This window comes from Alternaria novae-zelandiae (genome assembly GCF_023758075.1).
Source record: "Alternaria novae-zelandiae strain BMP 2774 chromosome Unknown scaffold_6, whole genome shotgun sequence".
NCBI classification, from domain to species: domain Eukaryota; kingdom Fungi; phylum Ascomycota; class Dothideomycetes; order Pleosporales; family Pleosporaceae; genus Alternaria; species Alternaria novae-zelandiae.
The window spans coordinates 1,263,432-1,283,180 of record NW_026056966.1 but is presented as its reverse complement, the minus strand read 5'-3'; the positions used below and the strand labels follow the sequence as shown (position 1 = coordinate 1,283,180).

Genomic DNA, 19,749 nt, shown 5'->3' with positions numbered 1-19,749 from the left:
TCTCATGAGACCCTTTGAAGATGATTTGTACCTGTAGCCTTCACAGCAGGCTTTTACGATTGTTCTCCTCACATTCACCACATCATACAGCTTTGTACTACTTCTCATACCCCTTCCTCCTCTTCAAGCTGTCACAATGAACAAACCAATCGCCATAATCGGTATCTCTTTCCGGGGCCCAGGCGATGCTCGCGACCCCGAAGCCTTCTACCGTATGCTCGTAGAAGGTCGCAGCGCACGCGCCGAGATCCCCAAAGATCGTTACAACGTTGACGCTTTCTACCATCCCGATCCAGAACGGCTGGGTAGCATCCAACAAAGGTAGGCTCAATCTGTTGCCACGCGTAGGCCGTTAACCATACTGATGTGCTATTGCGACAGACATGCGCACTTCCTGGAACAAGACTTCAAGGTGTTCGATGCTCCTTTCTTCAGTATCACGCCGAAGGAAGCAAAGGCCATGGATCCGACACATCGCATCTTACTGGAAGCCACGTATGAGGGCTTCGAGAACGCCGGCTTGACCTTGGAGCAAGTCTCAGGCACACAAACATCCTGCTACATCGGAACCTTCACAGCAGACTTCCCTAACCTGCAAGCCCGTGATAACGAAGGGCCGTCAATATACCGTAAGTGATCGAGTCGGTATAATGCTGGTCCAAGCTAAGCCTTCTCTGCAGACGCGACTGGCATGTCAGCATCTCTAGCCTCCAACAGACTGTCGTGGTTCTACAATCTGCGGGGGCCTTCACTGACAGTCGACACGGCCTGCTCATCAAGTTTAACAGCATTCCATCTAGCCTGCCAAAGCATCCGCACAGGCGAAGCCGAGATGAGCGTGGTTGGTGGTGCTAATCTCATGTTCGGACCAGATATGTCTATCCTCCTGGGCGCTGCCAAGATTCTGTCGCCTGAAGGCAAGAGCAAGATGTGGGATGCAGACGCGAATGGCTTCGCGCGCGGAGAAGGATTCGGCGTTACAATTTTGAAGGTGTGTACTAAGCGCTTCCGCCGCGGTTTCGGTATGAGGAATTTGACTGACGAGTGGCGGTATGTAGCCTCTAGACGCAGCGATCCGCGACGGCGACAACATCCGAGCAGTCGTGCTGGCCACGGCCGCTAACGAGGATGGTCGCACACCAGGCATTTCGTTGCCAAACAGCGAGGCGCAACAAGAACTGATCCGAACCGCATACCGGCAGGCTGGTGTGGATCCAGCAGAGACAGGATATGTCGAAGCGCACGGAACGGGTACACAAGCCGGCGATCCACTCGAAGCCCGAGCTATCCTTAAAACCATTGGATCAGTCGAGAACCGGTTGTCGGATCTATACGTCGGATCAGTGAAGACGAACATTGGTCACCTCGAGGGCGCAGCTGGTGTAGCGGGTATCATCAAGGCTGCGTTGACTGTTGAGCGAGGCATGATCCTGCCGAATCTCTGGTCAGTAGATCGCTGAAGCTCTCAATCTGCATATACTGATATCCTCCAGGTTCGAGAAGCTCAATCCCGACATTGATTTACCGGAGAATGTCAAGATAGCTTCCAAGTTGACGCCATGGCCACACAGCGGTCCTCGCCGCGCAAGCGTCAACAGCTTCGGCTTTGGCGGTGCGAATGCACATGTCATCCTTGAAGACGCGGCATCTTTCCTGTCACGACATGGCTTGAAAGGTCGACATGCGACAACACCACCCCTTCCCAGCCCAGGCAGCGTGCGCGTTGCTGAGCTCAGTGATAGTCCTAGTAGCTCTGCAAGCACTGTTGAGACGACCAGCGGAGACTGCAGCGACAACACGAGTGATGTTTCGAGCGAGATCTTGCGCGACCTTCATCCCACATCGAGGTTGTTTGTCCTGTCTTCCAACGACCAAGAAGGAGTCAAGCGCAACGCCGAGCGCCTGCAAGACTATCTGGCCTTCAAGACATCCACGGTACCTTCGTTCCTCAACGACTTGGCATTCACGCTGAGCTCCAAGAGGACTGCGTTGCCTTGGAAATCGTATTCCGTCGCCTCGAGCGTCAGCGGCCTGCGAGAGAAGCTTACGAGCCTTGCTCCAGTGGTCCGTTCCTCCACTTCTGCGATACCACGAATTGCCTTTGTCTTCACTGGCCAGGGCGCGCAGTGGCATGCAATGGGGAGAGGTCTTTCGTCGTACAAGGCCTTTGCTGAGAGCATGCAGAAGTCGGAGGCCATGCTCAAATCGTTCGGTTGCCCATGGAGTCTTGGTGAAGAGCTTAGTCGCAGCGAGGCTGAGTCCAAGCTACGTGAGACTGAATACAGTCAGCCGGCTTGTACCGCTATCCAGGTCGCGCTCGTAGACCTCTTGAGCGACTTTGGTGTTAGAGCTGTTGCTGTTCTCGGCCATTCCAGCGGTGAAATTGCGGCTGCGTACGCTGCTGGCTTCATCGACCGAGAAGCGGCAATCAAGATTGCTTGGTTGAGAGGCCAGGTCAGTAAGACTGTGTCCAAGAACGGTGGCATGTTGGCCGTCTCTGCAAGTGCCGATAGCGTACAGGATCATCTCAATGGCTTGAAGAGCGGTCGAGCAGTCGTGGGATGCTTCAACTCCACCAAAGCCTGCACCATCACCGGCGACGCTTCAGCCATTAGTGAGCTGGAGACGCAGTTGAAGGACGCGCAGATACCGTGCACCCGACTGCCCATGGACGTCGCATATCATTCGTTCCACATGGAGTCAGCTCGCGAACAATATGAGAGGGCTTTGGAGGGCATCCCACATGGCTCCACGGCGACCGTCCCCATGTTTTCTTCGGTAACGGGAAGTTTGATTGATCCTGCACAGATGAAACCCTCTTACTGGGTGGATAACCTCGTGTCTCCTGTCAACTTTGTCGCAGCTACCCGCTCCCTTCTGAGCCACCCTCAAGAGAGCAAGTCGCGCAAGGCCTTCGCCAACCTTTTCGTCGAGCTCGGCCCTCACTCTGCCTTGCGCAGCTACCTCCTAGACATCTTCGCCAGTGCGAACCGTGCTGCTGATACAACCTACACTAATCTGCTTCGCCGCAACCACGATGGCGCTGCTACTATGTTGGAAGCCATGGGCCATCTCTGGGCGCATGGATGCAAAGTCGATTTAAGCAAAGCCAATGACGTTTCTCCCGACAACACCAGCATGTTGGTAGACCTAGCTCCGTACGCCTGGAACCATAAGGCGTACTGGGACGAATCCCACCTCAGCCGGCAACACCGCCTTCGCAAGTCGCCACGCACCGACCTTGTCGGCTATCGCCTTACTGGAACGCCAGAGCACACATGGCGCAACTTCCTCCGGTGCAACGAAAATCCATGGATCCGTGAGCACAAGGTCCAGGGCGATATTCTGTATCCAGGTGCGGGCATGCTCGTCATGGCTATTGAAGCGGCGCACCAATTAGCGCAGGAGACCAATGCCGACGAAGTGTATGGTTTCGAGTTGCGCGACGTTAGCATCGACACTGCGCTTCGCGTACCTGATACAGAGAAGGGTATTGAAGTCATGACACAGCTGCATAATCGTCGTACCGGAACACGAGCCGCGCCGTCGTCCACACTTTACGAGTTTGTTGTCTCTTCCTGGAGTGAGGAGATGAACTCTTGGAGTGCCCATGCTCGTGGCCTCGTCTCCGTCGTCTTCAAAGCCTTCTCTCCTTCGATGGAGCGTGAGCTGGCGCTCGAAAACGAGCGCTACATGTCGTCTCTTTCCAACGCTAGAGATGTCTGCCAGAAGCCAGCACGAAGCTTCTTATACGACACAGTCGAGACGATCGGTATGCAATACGGACCGACCTTCCGCAACATGACTGAGCTGTATGCTGGTCCTAGCTCCAGCTATGGCATCATCAAGGTACCTGATACCAAGGCAGTCATGCCTAAGGGCTTCGAATACCCCTATGTCGTTCACCCTGCCACGCTGGACTCGGTCCTTCATCTTGTCTTTCCCAGTATATCTGGCGACGATCAAGCACTGAACGAGGCGGTCGTTCCTAGATCTTTTGATCGCATCTTCGTTTCAGCCAGGATCCCAAGCACCGCTGGTTCAGAGCTACATGGCTGCTCTTCCGCGAAGAAGCTGAGCTACACGACGTGGACTTCCAGCATCACGATGTCCGAGGCAACCATGACCGACCCTGTTGTCATCATGGAAGGCGTTGTACTGGCATCTGTTGGTGCAACCGAGAACGCATCGAAACAGCTTGAGACGCGTGCGTCTTGTTTCGCGCAAAACTGGCACGTAGACGCTGATCTCTTGTTCCCGTCTCAGATCAAGGAACTCGTCTACAAGCGCACGTTGAAGAGTAGAGACGACGATTCAGTGCTTGATCTGCTCGAGTTCGTCTGCCTCGTATACATCTATCGCTGCCTTGACTGGTTTCAGAGTGAAGCAGGCAAGGCACATGTTCCGCAGGACGGCTTCTGGAAGTCCTACGTGGAGTGGATGCATGACACCGTAAAGCAATTTCCTCCGCTGCCTGAAGATGTCGAGACAGAGATGCAGGCAGCCCGGAAACGCATCATCAAGTCGGAGAGCGGCGATATCACGGTGCAGATGGTGGACCGCATTGGGCAGAATCTTTCTCGCATCTTTACACGCGAGGTCGAAGCTCTGCAGTGCATGACTGAGGGTGATCTACTTTACTCCTTCTACCGCGGCGCTTTCGGCACGAGTTTCAACACCAATGTGGCGGAGTACGTAGGTCTGATTGCTGACAAGCAACCTGGACTACGCATCTTGGAGATCGGCGCCGGAACGGGTGGTACTACATACCATGTTTTAGAACGTCTGCGCAACCCCGATGGCAGCTCCAAGGCCGCCCAGTATTACTTTACCGACATCTCTCCTGGTTTCCTTGCCAAAGCGGCCGACCGGTTCGACGAGGACGCATCCATCATGCAGTTCGGTACGCTCAACATTGAAAACTCACCCACGGAGCAGGGGTTCAGTCCTGAGTCCTTCGATCTCATCGTTTGCGCCAACGTACTTCACGCCACGAAGAGCATTCAGGAGACACTAGCACACTGCAAGATGCTGTTGAAGCCAGGTGGTCGTCTTGTCTTATCCGAGGTGACCATCAAGCGCATCTTCTCCGGGTTCATCATGGGGCCGTTGCCCGGCTGGTGGCTAGGAGAAGCGGACGGTAGGAAGGGAGGTCCACTCTTGGATGCTGAAGAGTGGAACGTCGCTTTGAAGCTGGCCGGGTTCTCTGGTGTTGATGTCGATATCCGCGGTGATCGAGAAACTTCGAAAGAGCCTGTCTCGCTGCTCATTTCGACCAAGCCCGAGACTACAAGTCCTAGTCTACCTCCTTGCTTGGTCATCACCACTAGGACTGAAGCGACAGGTAGGCTTGCCTCTGCCATCCAGAGAGCATTCGCCTCCACCGGCCATGACACAAGCATCGCCCAGTGGAATGACATCTCCAAAGCACACGTGGAGGGCAAGTACTGTCTCTGTCTTACTGAATGGGATGACACTATCCTCGCCAATCTTACCGATGGCAACTGGGGTAGATTGCGGGAAGTTGTCCTCTCGTCCCAGGGTGCTTTGTGGATCACAGGTGGCGGTGCCCTTGACACGCCATCTCCCATGAAGAGTCTGATGGTTGGGCTTGCCAGAGCCATTCGCAATGAGGATGCCGGCGTTCGCCTTGCCTGTCTCGATTTGGAGGCGCCATCGACCATTGACTTCGAGAGAGCGGCACAGAACACACTCAAGGTCGCTCATGAGCACATCCGCGGTGACGGCACCGAGGGTGAGTTTGCCGCCCGTGGTGATATGGTCTACGTACCCCGCGTAGAGCGAACAATGGAAGTGGATGCATCTTTGCGCAAGTATGAGGCCAAGGGTGATCCCGAGATGGTATCCTTCAAGAGCTGTGGACGTCCCCTCAAGCTGAGCATCAAGACACCTGGTCTTCTCGACACCTTCCAGTGGGAAGAAGATGAGACGTACCACACGCCATTACCTGAGGATTGGGTTGAGATCGAGGTCAAGGCCGTTGGTCTCAACTTCAAGGATGTACTCGTGGCGTTGGGTAACCTGGCTGAGAACAAGCTCGGTGTTGACGCCTCGGGTATTGTCACTCGTGTCGGAGCGGCTGTCACAGACATCCAGGTTGGCGATAAGGTCATGACTGCATCTTGCGATACCTTCGCCACCTACGTCCGCTTCCCAGCCAAGGGTGCCATACCCGTTCCCTCTGGCATGAGCTTCGAGGAAGCCGCCTCAATGCCACTCATCTTCCTCACAGCCTACTACGCGCTGGTAACTGCAGGTGGCATTGTCTCTGGCGAGAAGATCTTGATTCATGCCGCTGCTGGCGGTGTCGGACAGGCCGCCATCATGATCGCGCAAGCCAAAGGTGCCGAGATATTCGCTACGGTCGGCGCGGACGCGAAGAAACAGCTTCTCATAGAGCAATATGGAATCCCCGAAGACCACATCTTCAGCAGTCGCGACACCAGCTTTGTCAAGGGAGTGCACCGTGCCACGGGCGGCAAGGGTGTGGATCTGGTACTGAACTCGCTGGCTGGCGAGGCTCTTCGTCGATCATGGACTGACTGCTTGGCCAAATTCGGTCGTTTCTTGGAGATCGGAAAGGCGGATCTCTTCGCCAACACCGGTCTTGACATGAAGCCCTTGTTGGACAACAAGAGCTATATCGGTGTCAACCTGCTGGACTTTGAGAACAATCCGACACCGCGAGCAGTAGCGCTATGGCATGACACGGCGAGGATGATCCATGAGGGGGCGATCAAGCCCATTGCGCCACTCCAGATCTTTACCATGGCCGAAGTCGAGAAGGCCTTCCGCCATATGCAGGCAGGAAAGCACATGGGCAAGGTGGTCGTTCGCGTTGACGATGCCGACTTGGTCCGTGCCGTACCTCGAATTCCACGCGTACGTGTCCAGTCTGACGCGACGTACGTGATTGCCGGACTTGGTGGTATCACGCGTGAGATTGCGCGTTGGTTGGCAGAGAAGGGCGCAAGGCACCTGGTGTTCCTCTCTCGGTCTGCAGCCAGCGGCACAGACAACAAAGCATTCGCTGCGCAGCTGCAGAAGACGTACAGCGTTACGCCGTTGGCGCACGATTGCGACGTTGGCAACAAGGCCGCTCTGCAAGCAGTCTTGGATGACCTGAAGGCCAAGGGCTTACCACCTGTCAAGGGTTGTGCGACTGGGGCCATGGTCCTACAAGACTGCCTCTTCGACAAGATGACGGCAGACCATGTACGTACAACGGTCGGTCCTAAAGTCCACGGTACCTGGAACCTGCACGAGCTACTGCCACGCGATATGGACTTTTTCGTTATGCTGTCTTCGCTAGCCGGTGTGATGGGCCATCGTGGACAGGGCAATTACGGCTGCGGCAACAACTTCCAAGACGAATTTGCTGCATTCCGGCGCAGCCAGGGCCTACCCGCGATGACCATCGACATCGGTTATCTTCTGTCGGTAGGGTTCGTGGCTGAACATGACGAGTATGTCGACCACGTCAAGGCCATGGGGCTCAAGGTCATGCACACGTCGGATCTTCATGGTTTGCTAGCGACAGCCATCGAGGGCCCCTCTCAGCACCCAGGGCAAGTCATGTGCGGTCTGCCCTTCAATGAGCACGACGACGCCTGGTACTGGATGGCCGACGCGCGATTTTCTGCACTGCGCAACGTTGCAGCTGGCTCCTCGGCGAAGGCTGGACAGACCATCTCGTTGCGTGAGGAGTTGACGCGATGCGGCACAGCAAACGAAGAGGCCGTACAGCTCATCACAGCCGCCATCGTGCAGCGTCTTGCGAGTTTGATGATGATACCCGAGGCCGATATCGATGCCGGCAGGCCGCTGAGCGCGTATGGTGTTGATAGTCTGGTGGCTGTTGAGGTGAGAAATTGGGTTGCGCGTGAGATGTTGGTGGAGTGCTCCGTGTTCGATGTTCTGCAGAACATCCCGATGACACAACTGGCGCAAAGCTTGGCAGAGAAGAGTAAGCTGCTCCTTACACAGGCCTGAAGCTGTATGCACCTAGGTAGCATGAATCGTGACTGATTGCTATCGCATCGACCTTCGTTCTTGATGTTCGTGATGCTTGCTGACAACGAAGGACGAAGCAGCCACGCAAGCGGCTTAGCCACATCTTCTGATTGGACAAAGGCTGATCATAACGTCATGGACTCGTGGAACCCTTTGGTCGTCACCAACGCTGGGCCGCGCATTCGAGCTTGATTGATGTGCGAGCTACGATGATGCCTGATCATTCAATACAAGATGCATCCAACGGTACATAAGTTTACCTGCCGCTCCACCTGGCAGATCTACTTGCCCGGCTTTCTTTCCCGATCGACCAGTATAACACTAGTTCATCGTCGGACTTTACTACCAACATGTCGGGCAACGTGGTCGATCCTGAGGCACGCGACAAGTACCTCCTGCAAGGTACGTTGCAGTGGACTGGAATCATCTTACGAAATGCTGATGATTTTTAGTGACGGCTGGACCATCCTACGATGCCTCAAAACACGAACAAGTATCAGTCAACGGCGCTGAACCCACACCCGTCGAGAGCGACCTAGTTGAAGCATGGATACGCGTCCGAATCAAAGACTACCATGGCCTACCTCGCGGTTCACCAGCTTCATCATCTTACTTTGATCACCCACAACATACCTCTGATAGATACTCCATCGCCTACTCATTCGTTCCCAAGCAGGACATGTCCGGCTCCGATCTTGTCATGGGCTTCGATTACGGCCATTCGATCAAGCACCAGCTTCCGCCAGGTTTCAGGTACGCAATGAAGATCGCCACGAGTATGCTGGATCCCGGGCTTTACTCAGATGCATACTCTGACGAGCCGTATCTCTACGGACCCGCACTATCGAGCTTCTTTGCCTTTCGCATTGGAGATCGGACGAGCGATGTATCAGCACAGGATCAGCTTGCAAGTCTCAGTCAAGAAAGTGACGATGTGATCGAAGAAGGTGCATCGGGGAGCGGCAAAGAAGTGCGCAAAGCGTCGTCCATGCCTTCGAAATGGAAGAAGCGGCGGAAGTATTACCTCGATGAACAAGCCCTTTCAGCCTTTAATTTCGAGAAGGGCCGCATGTACCATGCCGATTTCTTCAACCCACATCTTGACTTTGCGAATTTCTCCTTGAGGTTACCCGGGTTTTCAATCAGTGTGGCCAAGTACGTGGATGAGAAGACGCATCATCTAAGATATGTACTTCGGAATCGAAAGACGGAGGAGGTACTTCTTGTGGTCTTCTTCAAGTTGCTGTTTGGCAAGGAATTAGATGACACGTTGGAGAAAGAGAAGAGGAGGGAGAGTGCGCCGCCGGCTGTAGCTGTAAACGATCAACCAAAGCCAGAGCGGACAGGCCACGATGAGCTGACGAGAGTACGTGCTGCTGAAGAAGCTGAAAGACGAGCTTCACAACCTCCTCCTCGGACGGGTCATGAGGAGTTGACGAAAGTTTGCGCTGCTGAGGAGGCCGAAAGACGGGCTTCGCAACCTGCACCTCGCCCCGTACAAAACGATAGTACGCCATCTTCTGCAAAATCTACCCGTCAAGAAGGTTCAGCGTCTGGAACAGCCGCTCAAGTCGATGGCGAGACACAAGGGGATCAGAGTTACATCGGCCAAGCAACGAGTGCTGCGACAAACCTTGCAAACTCAGTGGTGGCTGTATACGCGGCTTTGGGCTTCGGCAACTCATCATCCTCCTCGTCTGATTCTGAACCTTCAAGCCGAAGTAGTTCGGAGCAGCCAGCAAACAAGTCGATGGCAGCTGAGATCGACAAGATGGACGATGCAACGGTAGAGCAGTATTTGCGGGGCCGACACGGAAGTGTGTGATATTCTGTATACGCATCGGTTCTTGAGACAATAGCTAGTATAATCTTATAGTAATCAACATCTCAATGCTGCGTAGGTGTGTCGTCTTGATCTAACTGGTTGAATTTGAAATGAGTAGCACGCTACCTTAGTGTAATTGAGGCCGACCGTGGATCCGGATATGGGAATTCTTTAGCACCGGAGGATTGTGATTGTAACTTTGTCCGCGCCGTTTCACGGGCCATAGGCAACGCCACAACGCTACCGTATGCAGCGCAAGGGTTCCATGGATTTAGGTTCCGTATAGAGTGGTGATGGGTACGGATAACGTGCGACTGGACGATGTTTGGCGAACAGTCTTCTCGCATGTCGTTAGTTACTGCTCTGTCAACGAGAAGGCATCGCGACTGCTTCATCTGCGGCGCGAGCAATAAGCCGTACCGATATATGCGACGCGTGCTTCAGAACTTTGGAAGAAGACATTGCCAGAAACGTGGTGGAAAGAGTGATTTGAACCGGAGAATACATTGCGCACGCCAGTCGGAACCCAGCCTAGCAAGCACGTGCGCGCTCGGCCCCGCAAGCATCTCGAAGCCGATGAAACTCCGACCTTGTCTCCTTGACACACGCACTGCACCACCCGCCATTCCAACGGCAACAATACACGCCCTCCCAACGCGCGGGCGCACTCAACCAGCAAGTGCAGTCGGGCCTAAGCATTTCGATGCGCAAGGGCTTACCCTAGCCCATCGGCAGCATGCCTCCACCTGACAGATCAGCGTCTCGGAAACTGTCTCTTCCATGGCACTAGTCACGTTTTGACTCTGGCCTTCGCCTGTTCCAGCAGCCCAAAGCACGTTGCTTTCGCGCAGACACTGTTGCGGTCAGGTACGTACCTGATTCACCCGGCGTCAGTCGTCCCGCTCAGCTGCGGGTATCTGTGTTCCAGTACTCGATACCCTTGCGGCGCCCTTTTAGTGGCGCGGATTCATGCGTTGCCGGTGTGTATAGACTACCTTTATGTAGCTGAAAAAAGTCCTTCATTACGCCAAATGGGCTGGCGCCTTTTGCTGTACTACCAACCTTTTCACATGATCAGCTTTTCGACCGTCTAGTGTTTGTCAAGTCGGCCCGGAGGTCAATCTTAGCAACCATGATAAGCACTTGTTTGGACCTTGCGCTTCTGTGCCATCCGGTTCTTGCTTTCCTCTCGATACAACGACCAAAAATGGCGGCTCCGATTTCAAAATGGCAGTACTTTCTTCTCAGCTTTCTTTCGCTGCTCGCTATTCGCTATGCGAGTACTACGAACGCGAGTCCTCAGGTTCCGGTCCTCCATGAAATCCAACAAGCTGTCGAGCAGGCTGTCTGCAAGACGGTTGACCAGCCAAACCCCATTGCGTCACAGTACCCAACAAATGCGACGGGAACATTGAACGGCACAATCTCAGTCTTACCAATCTCCCTGGATCTCGCACGCAGTCTCATCCCTTCGCAATACCGCATCTTGGAGCACGCATACCGCCATCTCCTCCCTGACTTCCCGGAAGGAATGTACCCAGCCCTTCTCCAGGCAGTCCACGACCACGGCGTACAAGCTTTCGGCTTTCAAATACCCGACTTCTCGGTACGATAATGCGCCTAACCTTAGATCGTGATCCGCGATAGTAGTGCTAACTTTAACTAGCGTGGTGGCATCGAATTCCCATTCCTCGATCTCCTCGGCGATAATGCCACGTCCTTCAAGTGGACGCCATCGCTTGTTATGTCGGCTGAAAACGTCATTGCGTTGAAAGGCGCTGCGGACTACGGTATCAAGACTTACCCGTCGTTATTCGAGCCTGCTTGCGATGCATACAGTGCGGTTCCCGACGCTAAGGAGCCTGGAACGACGTCGTTCGAGGCGACGAGCGCTGAGGCTGGCGCCGCATCCATTAGCACGCGGCTGTCACTCACGTCGGAGGAAAAGTACCCGCTGGGTTTCTTCATGAACATCACCAACCAGGTCATGTTCGGCGACGGCAAGCAATGCGACAACATGATCCGTCTCTTCAACACCAGCCTGACAACAAGTCCCAACAAAATCGAGACGGTTAAGGGCACCGTCAAGACCAAGGGTTTCCCATTTGAGGGCGAACAGGAGTTCGAGTGCGCGTATGGGATCAGGTTCAGCTCGGCGTTCATCGAGAACAACTATCTGCCTTGCGAGAACTTCAGGAACTACGGCACTGCTTAGATGATGATGGGGAGGATGGTATGTGTAGATTGCGTTTTCTTCTGGCGCGAGTGAATGCTCTAGGAAGAGCACAGGAGGTCGGGCGAATGCCCGCAAATAACGATACCCATTAAGCCATTGTGGCTAGCGAATACCCCCTTGGACTGTATATAGAATTCTAGAGGAATGCATTGGTGTATATATACATATCGCGCGCCTTGTCCAATGGTCTGCTGAGTCATCGTGGACAAAATCAATACCTGATCTGACAGACTCAGGCATAAGGAGCTGACCGAGCCGCATGTATGCAAAGAGATCGAGCTGGGTAAGGTCATGGCAACAAGCATTCAGAGATACGTCGAGATTTGCGCACGTCTTATGCCGAAAATTGCGGCTGATGATACAGCAAAGGGTGCGCATCCGATGCTTCTATGACCCACCTCGTAATGGGTATATGTCGCAAAGATAGGCTTGCGGTGTGGATTTTCGGAGTCAATAAGCAATTCATATCAAGTGTGTCATGGCCGAAGCCAGAAATACGAGTCACGTTGCAGAAACATACCGCAAAAAAGTGCAACTCACCTAAGACGGTGTATAGCAGGTGGGCAGACCCAAATATTCTCTACCTGGCCAGCGGTCGCACAGGTTCCTTGACTTTGGTTAGAAGCATGTCAGGTGCATGTTGGAGAAAAGCGTACATGTTCTGATTGGACTGTCTCAAGCTCATACGCCCGAAAGGGCCTCCATAGTCGCCATTTGTTGTACAAGTACCGCCGTGTCGCGGTAGTCTTCGCATCAATACTGCTGTAAGCCGAACCTTTTGGGAATCGCATAGACACACCTTAACGCCAAATTCCGGGGATATTTACCAAGCGCCTCTTCTGCCTCCGCGACGACCTCCTCGTCCACCACGGAAGCCACCGCCGCCGTATCCACCACCACCTCCTCCCCAACCTCCACCGCCGCCTCGGTCCATGTCGCCGCCGGAGGGAGCGTAGGAATTGCGGGGTGGCTGGCGGTCCTTGAGCTCCTTGGTCAGGGCTTCGTAGGACTTGCGCATTTGAGCGTAGCCGAGATGCATCTTTCCGTAAAAGTGGTCTGCTAGACGCCGATCATTGTCAAGACGGCTGAGATACGCACCACATACGTCGCACACTTGGAGCTTCTGGTGGCCAGATGGGCCTCCGGTGTCTGACAGAGCGCGCAGCTCCCTCTCTCGCTCCTCCTTCTCGGCTTTCTTGTAACGGACCTTGGTGAACTCTTGGACGGCCATGTTGACCATGCCTTCCTCACCCATGATTTGGATCTCGAGCATACCGGCGTCGATCGATTTGGTCAGTTCGTTGATCGCTTTGAGCTGTCGCGCGTGAGCAGATAGTGCAGGTCCCCTGGCCGGGATACTTACAAGAGCGTTGGTCTGCCTGATCTCTTCAGGCGTCTTCTCTAGGCGGCGCTGGGCAGTGTCTATCTTGCGATTACAGCTGTCAATGTGATGCTGCATGTCGCGCATGTAATCAAACTCGAATCCCCATTTGCGCTTCTGTTCCGCGTCTGCCTCCTGGTACTCGGTCCGGAGCGCCTCGTTGTGCACCTTGGAACAGGGACCCAGTTCGTTCTTGGTGTTGGTGAAGAGGTCATGGGGGCAGTTGCCCACGAGGTAGGAGCGACAGACCTTGGTGTCGTTGATGTTTAGCTGGGGCGCGCGCTGGTCGGTTCCGCTCATGAGCTGTTCGCCCATAAGCTGCTCTGTGTCGCGTTAGCATGGCGGTGTATTTGTAATAGTGTTTTGGGGGGGACCTACCAAGCAGCCTGCGCGTCTCTGCGGCGGCCATGATGTGTATTTGTTAGGGATGCGCGGTTGGGTCGTGATGTGGAGAGCTGCAAGGTGAGCGACAGCCAAAAGAAATCACGACCGCGGCAGTGCCAAGTACAGTATCCACGCCGGGTGACCAATCACCGGTGGGGCGCCTTCACTCCACATGTCCGCCGCAACCCCAACACCAAGGGCCTGTCGTCAGTCTTCCCGCTCACATTTCGCGTAGAGAGCGCTACGATGCTGCGATGCTCTCGTCTTTTTACTTTGTGTTGCTCAATGCCTTGATTGCATTCGTCTCTGCGGGCGCCGACTACAGCGAGCGACTCCTCCTGCGACCCCTTCCCCAGAACACCCTTCTGGCCTCTTTCAACTTCCGCAGCAACGAAAGCGCAACTGCATTCGAACAGCAGAACTTTCGATACTTCCCGCGATCTTTTGGACAGATTCTGCAACATGCGCACACGAGAGAACTACATTTGAGGTTCAGTGTTGGAAGATGGGATGCTGAGAATTGGGGACAGCGGCCCTGGAACGGCGCAAGAGAAGGAGGGACCGGTGTTGAATTGTGGGCCTGGGTAGAGGCTGATACTGAGGAAGAGTACGACTTCTATGCATTGGGCGAGGAACTTCTACTAATTGCAACAGAGCATTCGCACGATGGCTGAAGCTTACCAACGCCTTGTCAGGCCTCTTTTGCGCCTCGATCAACTTCATCGATGCCACCAAAACCATACGGCCCGTCATGTCATTCGACCCCGAAGGTCAGCACCGTAACTCGTCCAACCTCCACCTCCTCCACGGCACGCTACCCCACGAAGTCGTCTGCACGGAGAACCTTACACCTTTTCTCAAGCTACTACCCTGTAAGGGTAAAGCCGGTGTATCCAGCCTACTGGACGGACACAAGTTATTCGACGCTTCATTCCAAACCATGGCCATCGATGTACGCCCGACGTGCGAAGAGGGTAGCTCAACCTGCTCAATAGAGATGGAGCAAAGCGTAGACATGGTCTTAGACATTGCGCGAGCCAAGCGACCCAGAGACAACCCTATTCCGCGACCTTTACCAATCAACCAGATGGAATGCGATACCTCCAAGCCATACAACGGGCACGATACCTGCTATCCCCTGAACAAGGGCACCGAGCCCGCCTGGACACTGGAGGAGGTCTTTGGAAGACCGCTCAGGGGAGCCTGTCCACTGGCAGAGCAGGCTGAAGGAGAAGCTAACAACGTTTGCATCAACTTGCCGCCAGAGCGCGAACTCGAGGTCAAGACAACAGGAGAGTTCACAGAGTCTAGACTAGCATCAGACACCCTCCGATGCTACAAGCTCCCCGTGGGCGAAGATCTAGACCTCGTCCTACCCGAGCAGAAAATGAAAACCGGTCTCGTCCGTCCCGATCCTCTAGTCTTCGCGGCAAGATCCATCAACGGTCACGGCCAGGAACGCGGTAGTACACAGTCCGTCATCAAGAACCCGTCTACCACGAACGCCGTCGAGATAGTATACCTAGAGTCTCTGCCCTGGTTCATGAAGCCATACCTCCACACGCTCCAGGCCCGCGTCGACACCACAGACGAAAGCCCCATAAAAGAGACCTACTACCGCCCAGCAGTCGATCGCAAGCGCGGCACCCACCTCGAGCTACGCATGGTCATCCCACCAGCCTCCACCCTCACACTCACTTACGACTTCGAGAAAGCGATTCTGCGCTACACGGAATACCCGCCAGATGCGAATCGAGGCTTCGACGTCGCACCTGCTGTTATCCGTATTCTGTCGCCGCAGTCAGGAGATAACAAGGGTATCTACGTTCGCACTACTTCGCTACTTCTTCCGCTTCCGACGCCGGACTTCAGTATGCCGTATAATGTTATTATCTTGACTAGTACGGTTATGGCGTTGGGCTTTGGCAACATCTTTAATCTACTTGTGAGGCGCTTTGTGGGCGTGGATGAAGTGCCTACTATGGGTGCTGGGGGATTGAAAGGTATTATTATGGGGAAGGTAGCTAGACTCAAGGGCCTACTGGGGATGGGCTGAGAGTTCGTAGTTATGAAATTTTTCAACGATATACGCGGTGCTGTCGCCGGTGTATGTGACTTCATTCTGCATAGAGATCAAGCTGTTAACACTCAACGAAGCGCATCAATTGCGCCAACGTCCTCAGAGTCATCAAGCGAACACGAGGCTGAGGGCAGGCTGAGAGTCTGCAAGGTTGACATCGTCGCAAGGCTGGGCTGATCCCCGCATTGCCGACTCCGATGAGTGGACGCCATCTGCGGCAGGCGCACTGCTGTGCTGCGCCTTCTTACAAAGTCTTATCGTCTGCCCACTTTCCAGCCTTTCGCTCCGTCACTCCTTCCATCTTTGTGTACGCCTGCCATGGCTGAAGTGGCCGGCACCATCGTTGGTGTCATATCGCTTTCCCTCCAGTTGTACGACAAACTCTCCGAATATACGAATGGTGTCAAAGATGCGAAAAAGAAGGCTGAACAGATTACCCGCGAATTGGACACGCTGGTGGATCTCCTCGAGTGTCTCGAGACCGCTACTAGCAGGATGGACCCTACGACACCTATCGCGTTAGTCAAAGCTATCATACAGCAATGCGCGCTTTCCATAGAGTCGATCAGGACGAAAGTCGGGGATGATACTCCTTCGACGAACTCTAGCAGGTTTTCGACGCAGTCGCGGAAAGTTATCAGGCGACTAGCATATCCGTTCAAAGAGAGCGACATCAAGTACTGGAGAGATGCTTTGAGCAGTGTTCGACAAAACCTACAGATCGCGTTGCAGGCGTTAGAGATGTAAAGACTTCACCTGTGTGTAGACAGCGATACCTCAGCTAACAGCTAACAGGGATCAGTGGCAACAGAACTTCGCGACTGTACAGGGACAGCTTGGTCAACTGTCGCTGAATACCCAGATGATACTCGATCAGCAGCGACGCGTCCAAACATCGCCCGACCGTTACCTCATTGACCAGAGCTGGAGCTTGAGCGCAGATTTAGCCACCAGTCGACGACAGTCAGGTTTCATACAGCCATTCATCGATCAGCATGGTAATGTGTTTGCCCAGGATCCTCCAATCGAAGTTCACTTTCCGAATTCACCCGCGACGGCGCGACATAAAGAGCTCTGCCATACACTACTGCCAATGTCTGCAGTGAGCCTTGGAGAGGAGATCACGAGTCTTCGAACTCTTGAGCGGAGGATGAGAACAATGCACTCCAAACGGATTGAGGATTCTAAGACTTTCAATTTCTGCACATGCCGCAAGCGCCTACAAAGGAAGCAATTCTCACGGTCACCGTTCGTCGTATCGCGGGACGAAGTGCACTACCATGATCCGAGTTGCCAATTCTGGACAACTGGAGGCCATGACACGACAATTGGATTTGGGATGATACTTTGCTATTTGATCCTTGGCCTAAAGCTTCGTTTATTCCTGCAACTGTCAATTGGAAGTGGCACTTTTTCGATCATGCCGAACCTCTCGTTCCGTCGAATTGTTACTGTAGAATCCTCAGCAGCATTCAAGCTGATCAATTCCATAATGCGGGGGAACATTGATCAATTTCCAGTCCTTGACTACCCTGTGGAGCTGAACAAGATATTTCAGACACGCCAAGCGTCACCTCACGACCGCTTGCAGGATGGGAAAACACTGTTACACGTCAGTATTGGGATACCCCTTATTGCTGTGTAGAATTTCACTGACAACCAAAAGTTCCTCTGTGAACGTATTAATTACGCATCAAGTTGGGGGGATCCAAGCGATCTTGTTGTTCATCGATCACTGTTAAAGCAGCTTCTGAGCTACATGGATTTCGCATCTGCATCGGACATCGACGATAACGGAATGTAAATGAGAACCGTTCGAATTTTCTGAATACGACTGATCAGATACAATTAGGACATGCATAGATCTCCTCCTGAGCGACGTGGGCTTCGTGAACCCCTCTCATGATATATGGAAGATGTTTGGATCTGATCTTCTGTGTTACGATCTAAAGATATCGTCAACAACCAAGCATGCTAAGAACTATGGTTCGTGGCTAGAGCTTCCTTTCACAACCTTTCCAGACCCTTTTGCTGGCCTTAGTAAGCCTGTTGTGGCAGCGTTATTAAGATCAGAAGTGGAGTTCAACGAGGCAGTAAAGAGACGCCATTCTGAAGAAACTCTATCGAAAGAAGAAGCGGCTCAATTGTTCGCTTTGACCACTCGTATGGGCTGGGTACGCGGTTGCGAAATTCTCCTCAATGCTGGATTGACCTACATAAAAGATACAATGCGCCACACGCCGCTTCTGCTCCGTGCCGTGGACTCACAAAATCCAGCTATGGTGCAATTCTGGCTTGGCGTGCGCGAAAATGCTGGAGAAGAATACCTTGAGGATATCGGGAGCCTAGAAGTCGCCATAGTACACGCATCTGTAAGGTCTAAAGCAGATCTAGCAGAAATCTTCGCCACGCATCTAGTCGAACAAAGACGTCAGCTCCACCAGTTGATAAAATCATACGGTATCGATTGCGAATGCCTGGACAGATCGAATGGTGTACTTGATTTTCATTGCGCGTGTGCAATACGTGTGCTCGAAAAACACAATGTCAGGATTTCGTCCTCTTTCTGGTGTACCGTACGGAGCATCTACAATGTTGATATTATTTACTACGGCATCCCCCACCCCCGCTTTGACGTTTCACCGACGAAGACTTCGTTGAAGGTCCTGCAATTCCTGTACAACACCGGGTTCAGAGATATCGCAGCAAAGGATACTGGATGCAGCCACATCACCTCCTGCCCGCCATTGCACTTCGCTGTAGCAAATTACGTCCCACGCACTTTTTCTTCTGACCCCTTGTCTGGACTTTTCCAACTTGTAGACTGGTTCCTAGGCAAAGGGGCGCGCATTACCGACTGCTGGCTTGGGCTGAAAAGCACCGCGTCACATTGCATCGGTGCAAAAGCTGCCATGGCCTTTTTCTACAACAGTCACGAAGCAATACCGGATGATACGTGGGGAAGGTTGATCAACATCTTTCAACAGAAACTTACGGACGACTGTGAATGCAGATGTAGTACGCACGGGTGTACTAGCATTACTGCTTTTCACAAGCAGGCTCCGATCGTCACTCACGCAAGTGAAGGACTGAAATGGAGATTGAAACTTTTGAGTTTGGAACATATGCATCCCCACGATCAACGCCAGTACCAAAAGATCACAAAGTATATACAACTTGTTGCGAGAGCAGCTGAAGATGCTGTGCATAGATGGATCATCACCGAATTCATCAGAATGTGTGTCTTTACCTGTCTGGGCATTCGACACACGTGCTGCGACCTCAATTACATCATGGGTCCTTTTTATCATCACGACTTTTCGCGTCCGACTCCACCGCGATACTCCCCAGATGAGTTGCACCGCATCCAGGAAGAAGACGCAAATCTTGTTCGTCTGCTGGATGATCTGGTACCAGGCTTCGATGCACGATATGACGCCCATGAAGGCGATCTACTATCTTTCGTAGACAACGTCATGGTACCGGGGGTCAACGTTGTGTTGGATCGATTGAAGCAAGAGGATGAGACCGCACATGCCGCGGGAAGACGGGAATTGGGCGTTGTCATGGTCGACGAATGCGAGAGTGACTCCATCGAAGGATACGAAACGGACTCACTTGAGGAGTACGAGAGCGATGCACATGATCCTACCACTCAAAGTCTACCCTGAAGGGTGCGTCATGCCATGTTCGATGATTGATCAGGTTGAAACACTGCGCATACCGGCTACGTGTAGTAATAAACGGGGCACAATATCTCACATTCACTGAACATCCAACAGAGCAAGTAGACGAACGAATCTCATTAC

General features: G+C 53.3%; 6 protein-coding genes across 6 annotated transcripts; 5 read left to right on the top strand and 1 right to left on the bottom strand.

The window, feature by feature from the left end:
• Nucleotides 1-136: 136 nt before the first annotated feature.
• ALT5 (Type I Iterative PKS) lies at nt 137-8,013 on the top strand (the record flags this gene model as incomplete). The annotated part of the gene is made up of 5 exons (XM_049397584.1): nt 137-321; nt 382-629; nt 681-991; nt 1,059-1,444; nt 1,494-8,013. 5 exons carry the CDS (start codon nt 137-139, stop codon nt 8,011-8,013), a joined length of 7,650 nt encoding a protein of 2,549 aa, XP_049256972.1.
• A 156-nt stretch (nt 8,014-8,169) lies between these two features.
• Nucleotides 8,170-9,859, top strand: J4E88_003935 (uncharacterized protein; the record flags this gene model as incomplete). The annotated part of the gene is made up of 3 exons (XM_049397583.1): nt 8,170-8,177; nt 8,360-8,436; nt 8,487-9,859. 3 exons carry the CDS (start codon nt 8,170-8,172, stop codon nt 9,857-9,859), a joined length of 1,458 nt encoding a protein of 485 aa, XP_049256971.1.
• Nucleotides 9,860-11,066: 1,207 nt separating this feature from the next.
• Nucleotides 11,067-12,074, top strand: J4E88_003934 (uncharacterized protein; the record flags this gene model as incomplete). Its single annotated transcript, XM_049397582.1, has 2 exons — nt 11,067-11,465; nt 11,526-12,074. The coding sequence occupies 2 exons, from the start codon at nt 11,067-11,069 to the stop codon at nt 12,072-12,074; spliced, it is 948 nt and encodes a 315-aa protein (XP_049256970.1).
• Nucleotides 12,075-12,918: 844 nt separating this feature from the next.
• Nucleotides 12,919-13,885, bottom strand: J4E88_003933 (uncharacterized protein; the record flags this gene model as incomplete). Its single annotated transcript, XM_049397581.1, has 3 exons — nt 12,919-13,410; nt 13,459-13,799; nt 13,855-13,885. The coding sequence occupies 3 exons, from the start codon at nt 13,883-13,885 to the stop codon at nt 12,919-12,921; spliced, it is 864 nt and encodes a 287-aa protein (XP_049256969.1).
• Nucleotides 13,886-14,114: 229 nt separating this feature from the next.
• On the top strand, nt 14,115-15,916 carry J4E88_003932 (uncharacterized protein; the record flags this gene model as incomplete). The annotated part of the gene is made up of 2 exons (XM_049397580.1): nt 14,115-14,467; nt 14,515-15,916. 2 exons carry the CDS (start codon nt 14,115-14,117, stop codon nt 15,914-15,916), a joined length of 1,755 nt encoding a protein of 584 aa, XP_049256968.1.
• Nucleotides 15,917-19,233: 3,317 nt separating this feature from the next.
• On the top strand, nt 19,234-19,611 carry J4E88_003931 (uncharacterized protein; the record flags this gene model as incomplete). The annotated part of the gene is made up of 2 exons (XM_049397579.1): nt 19,234-19,237; nt 19,292-19,611. The coding sequence occupies 2 exons, from the start codon at nt 19,234-19,236 to the stop codon at nt 19,609-19,611; spliced, it is 324 nt and encodes a 107-aa protein (XP_049256967.1).
• Between the last annotated feature and the right edge of the window lie 138 nt (nt 19,612-19,749).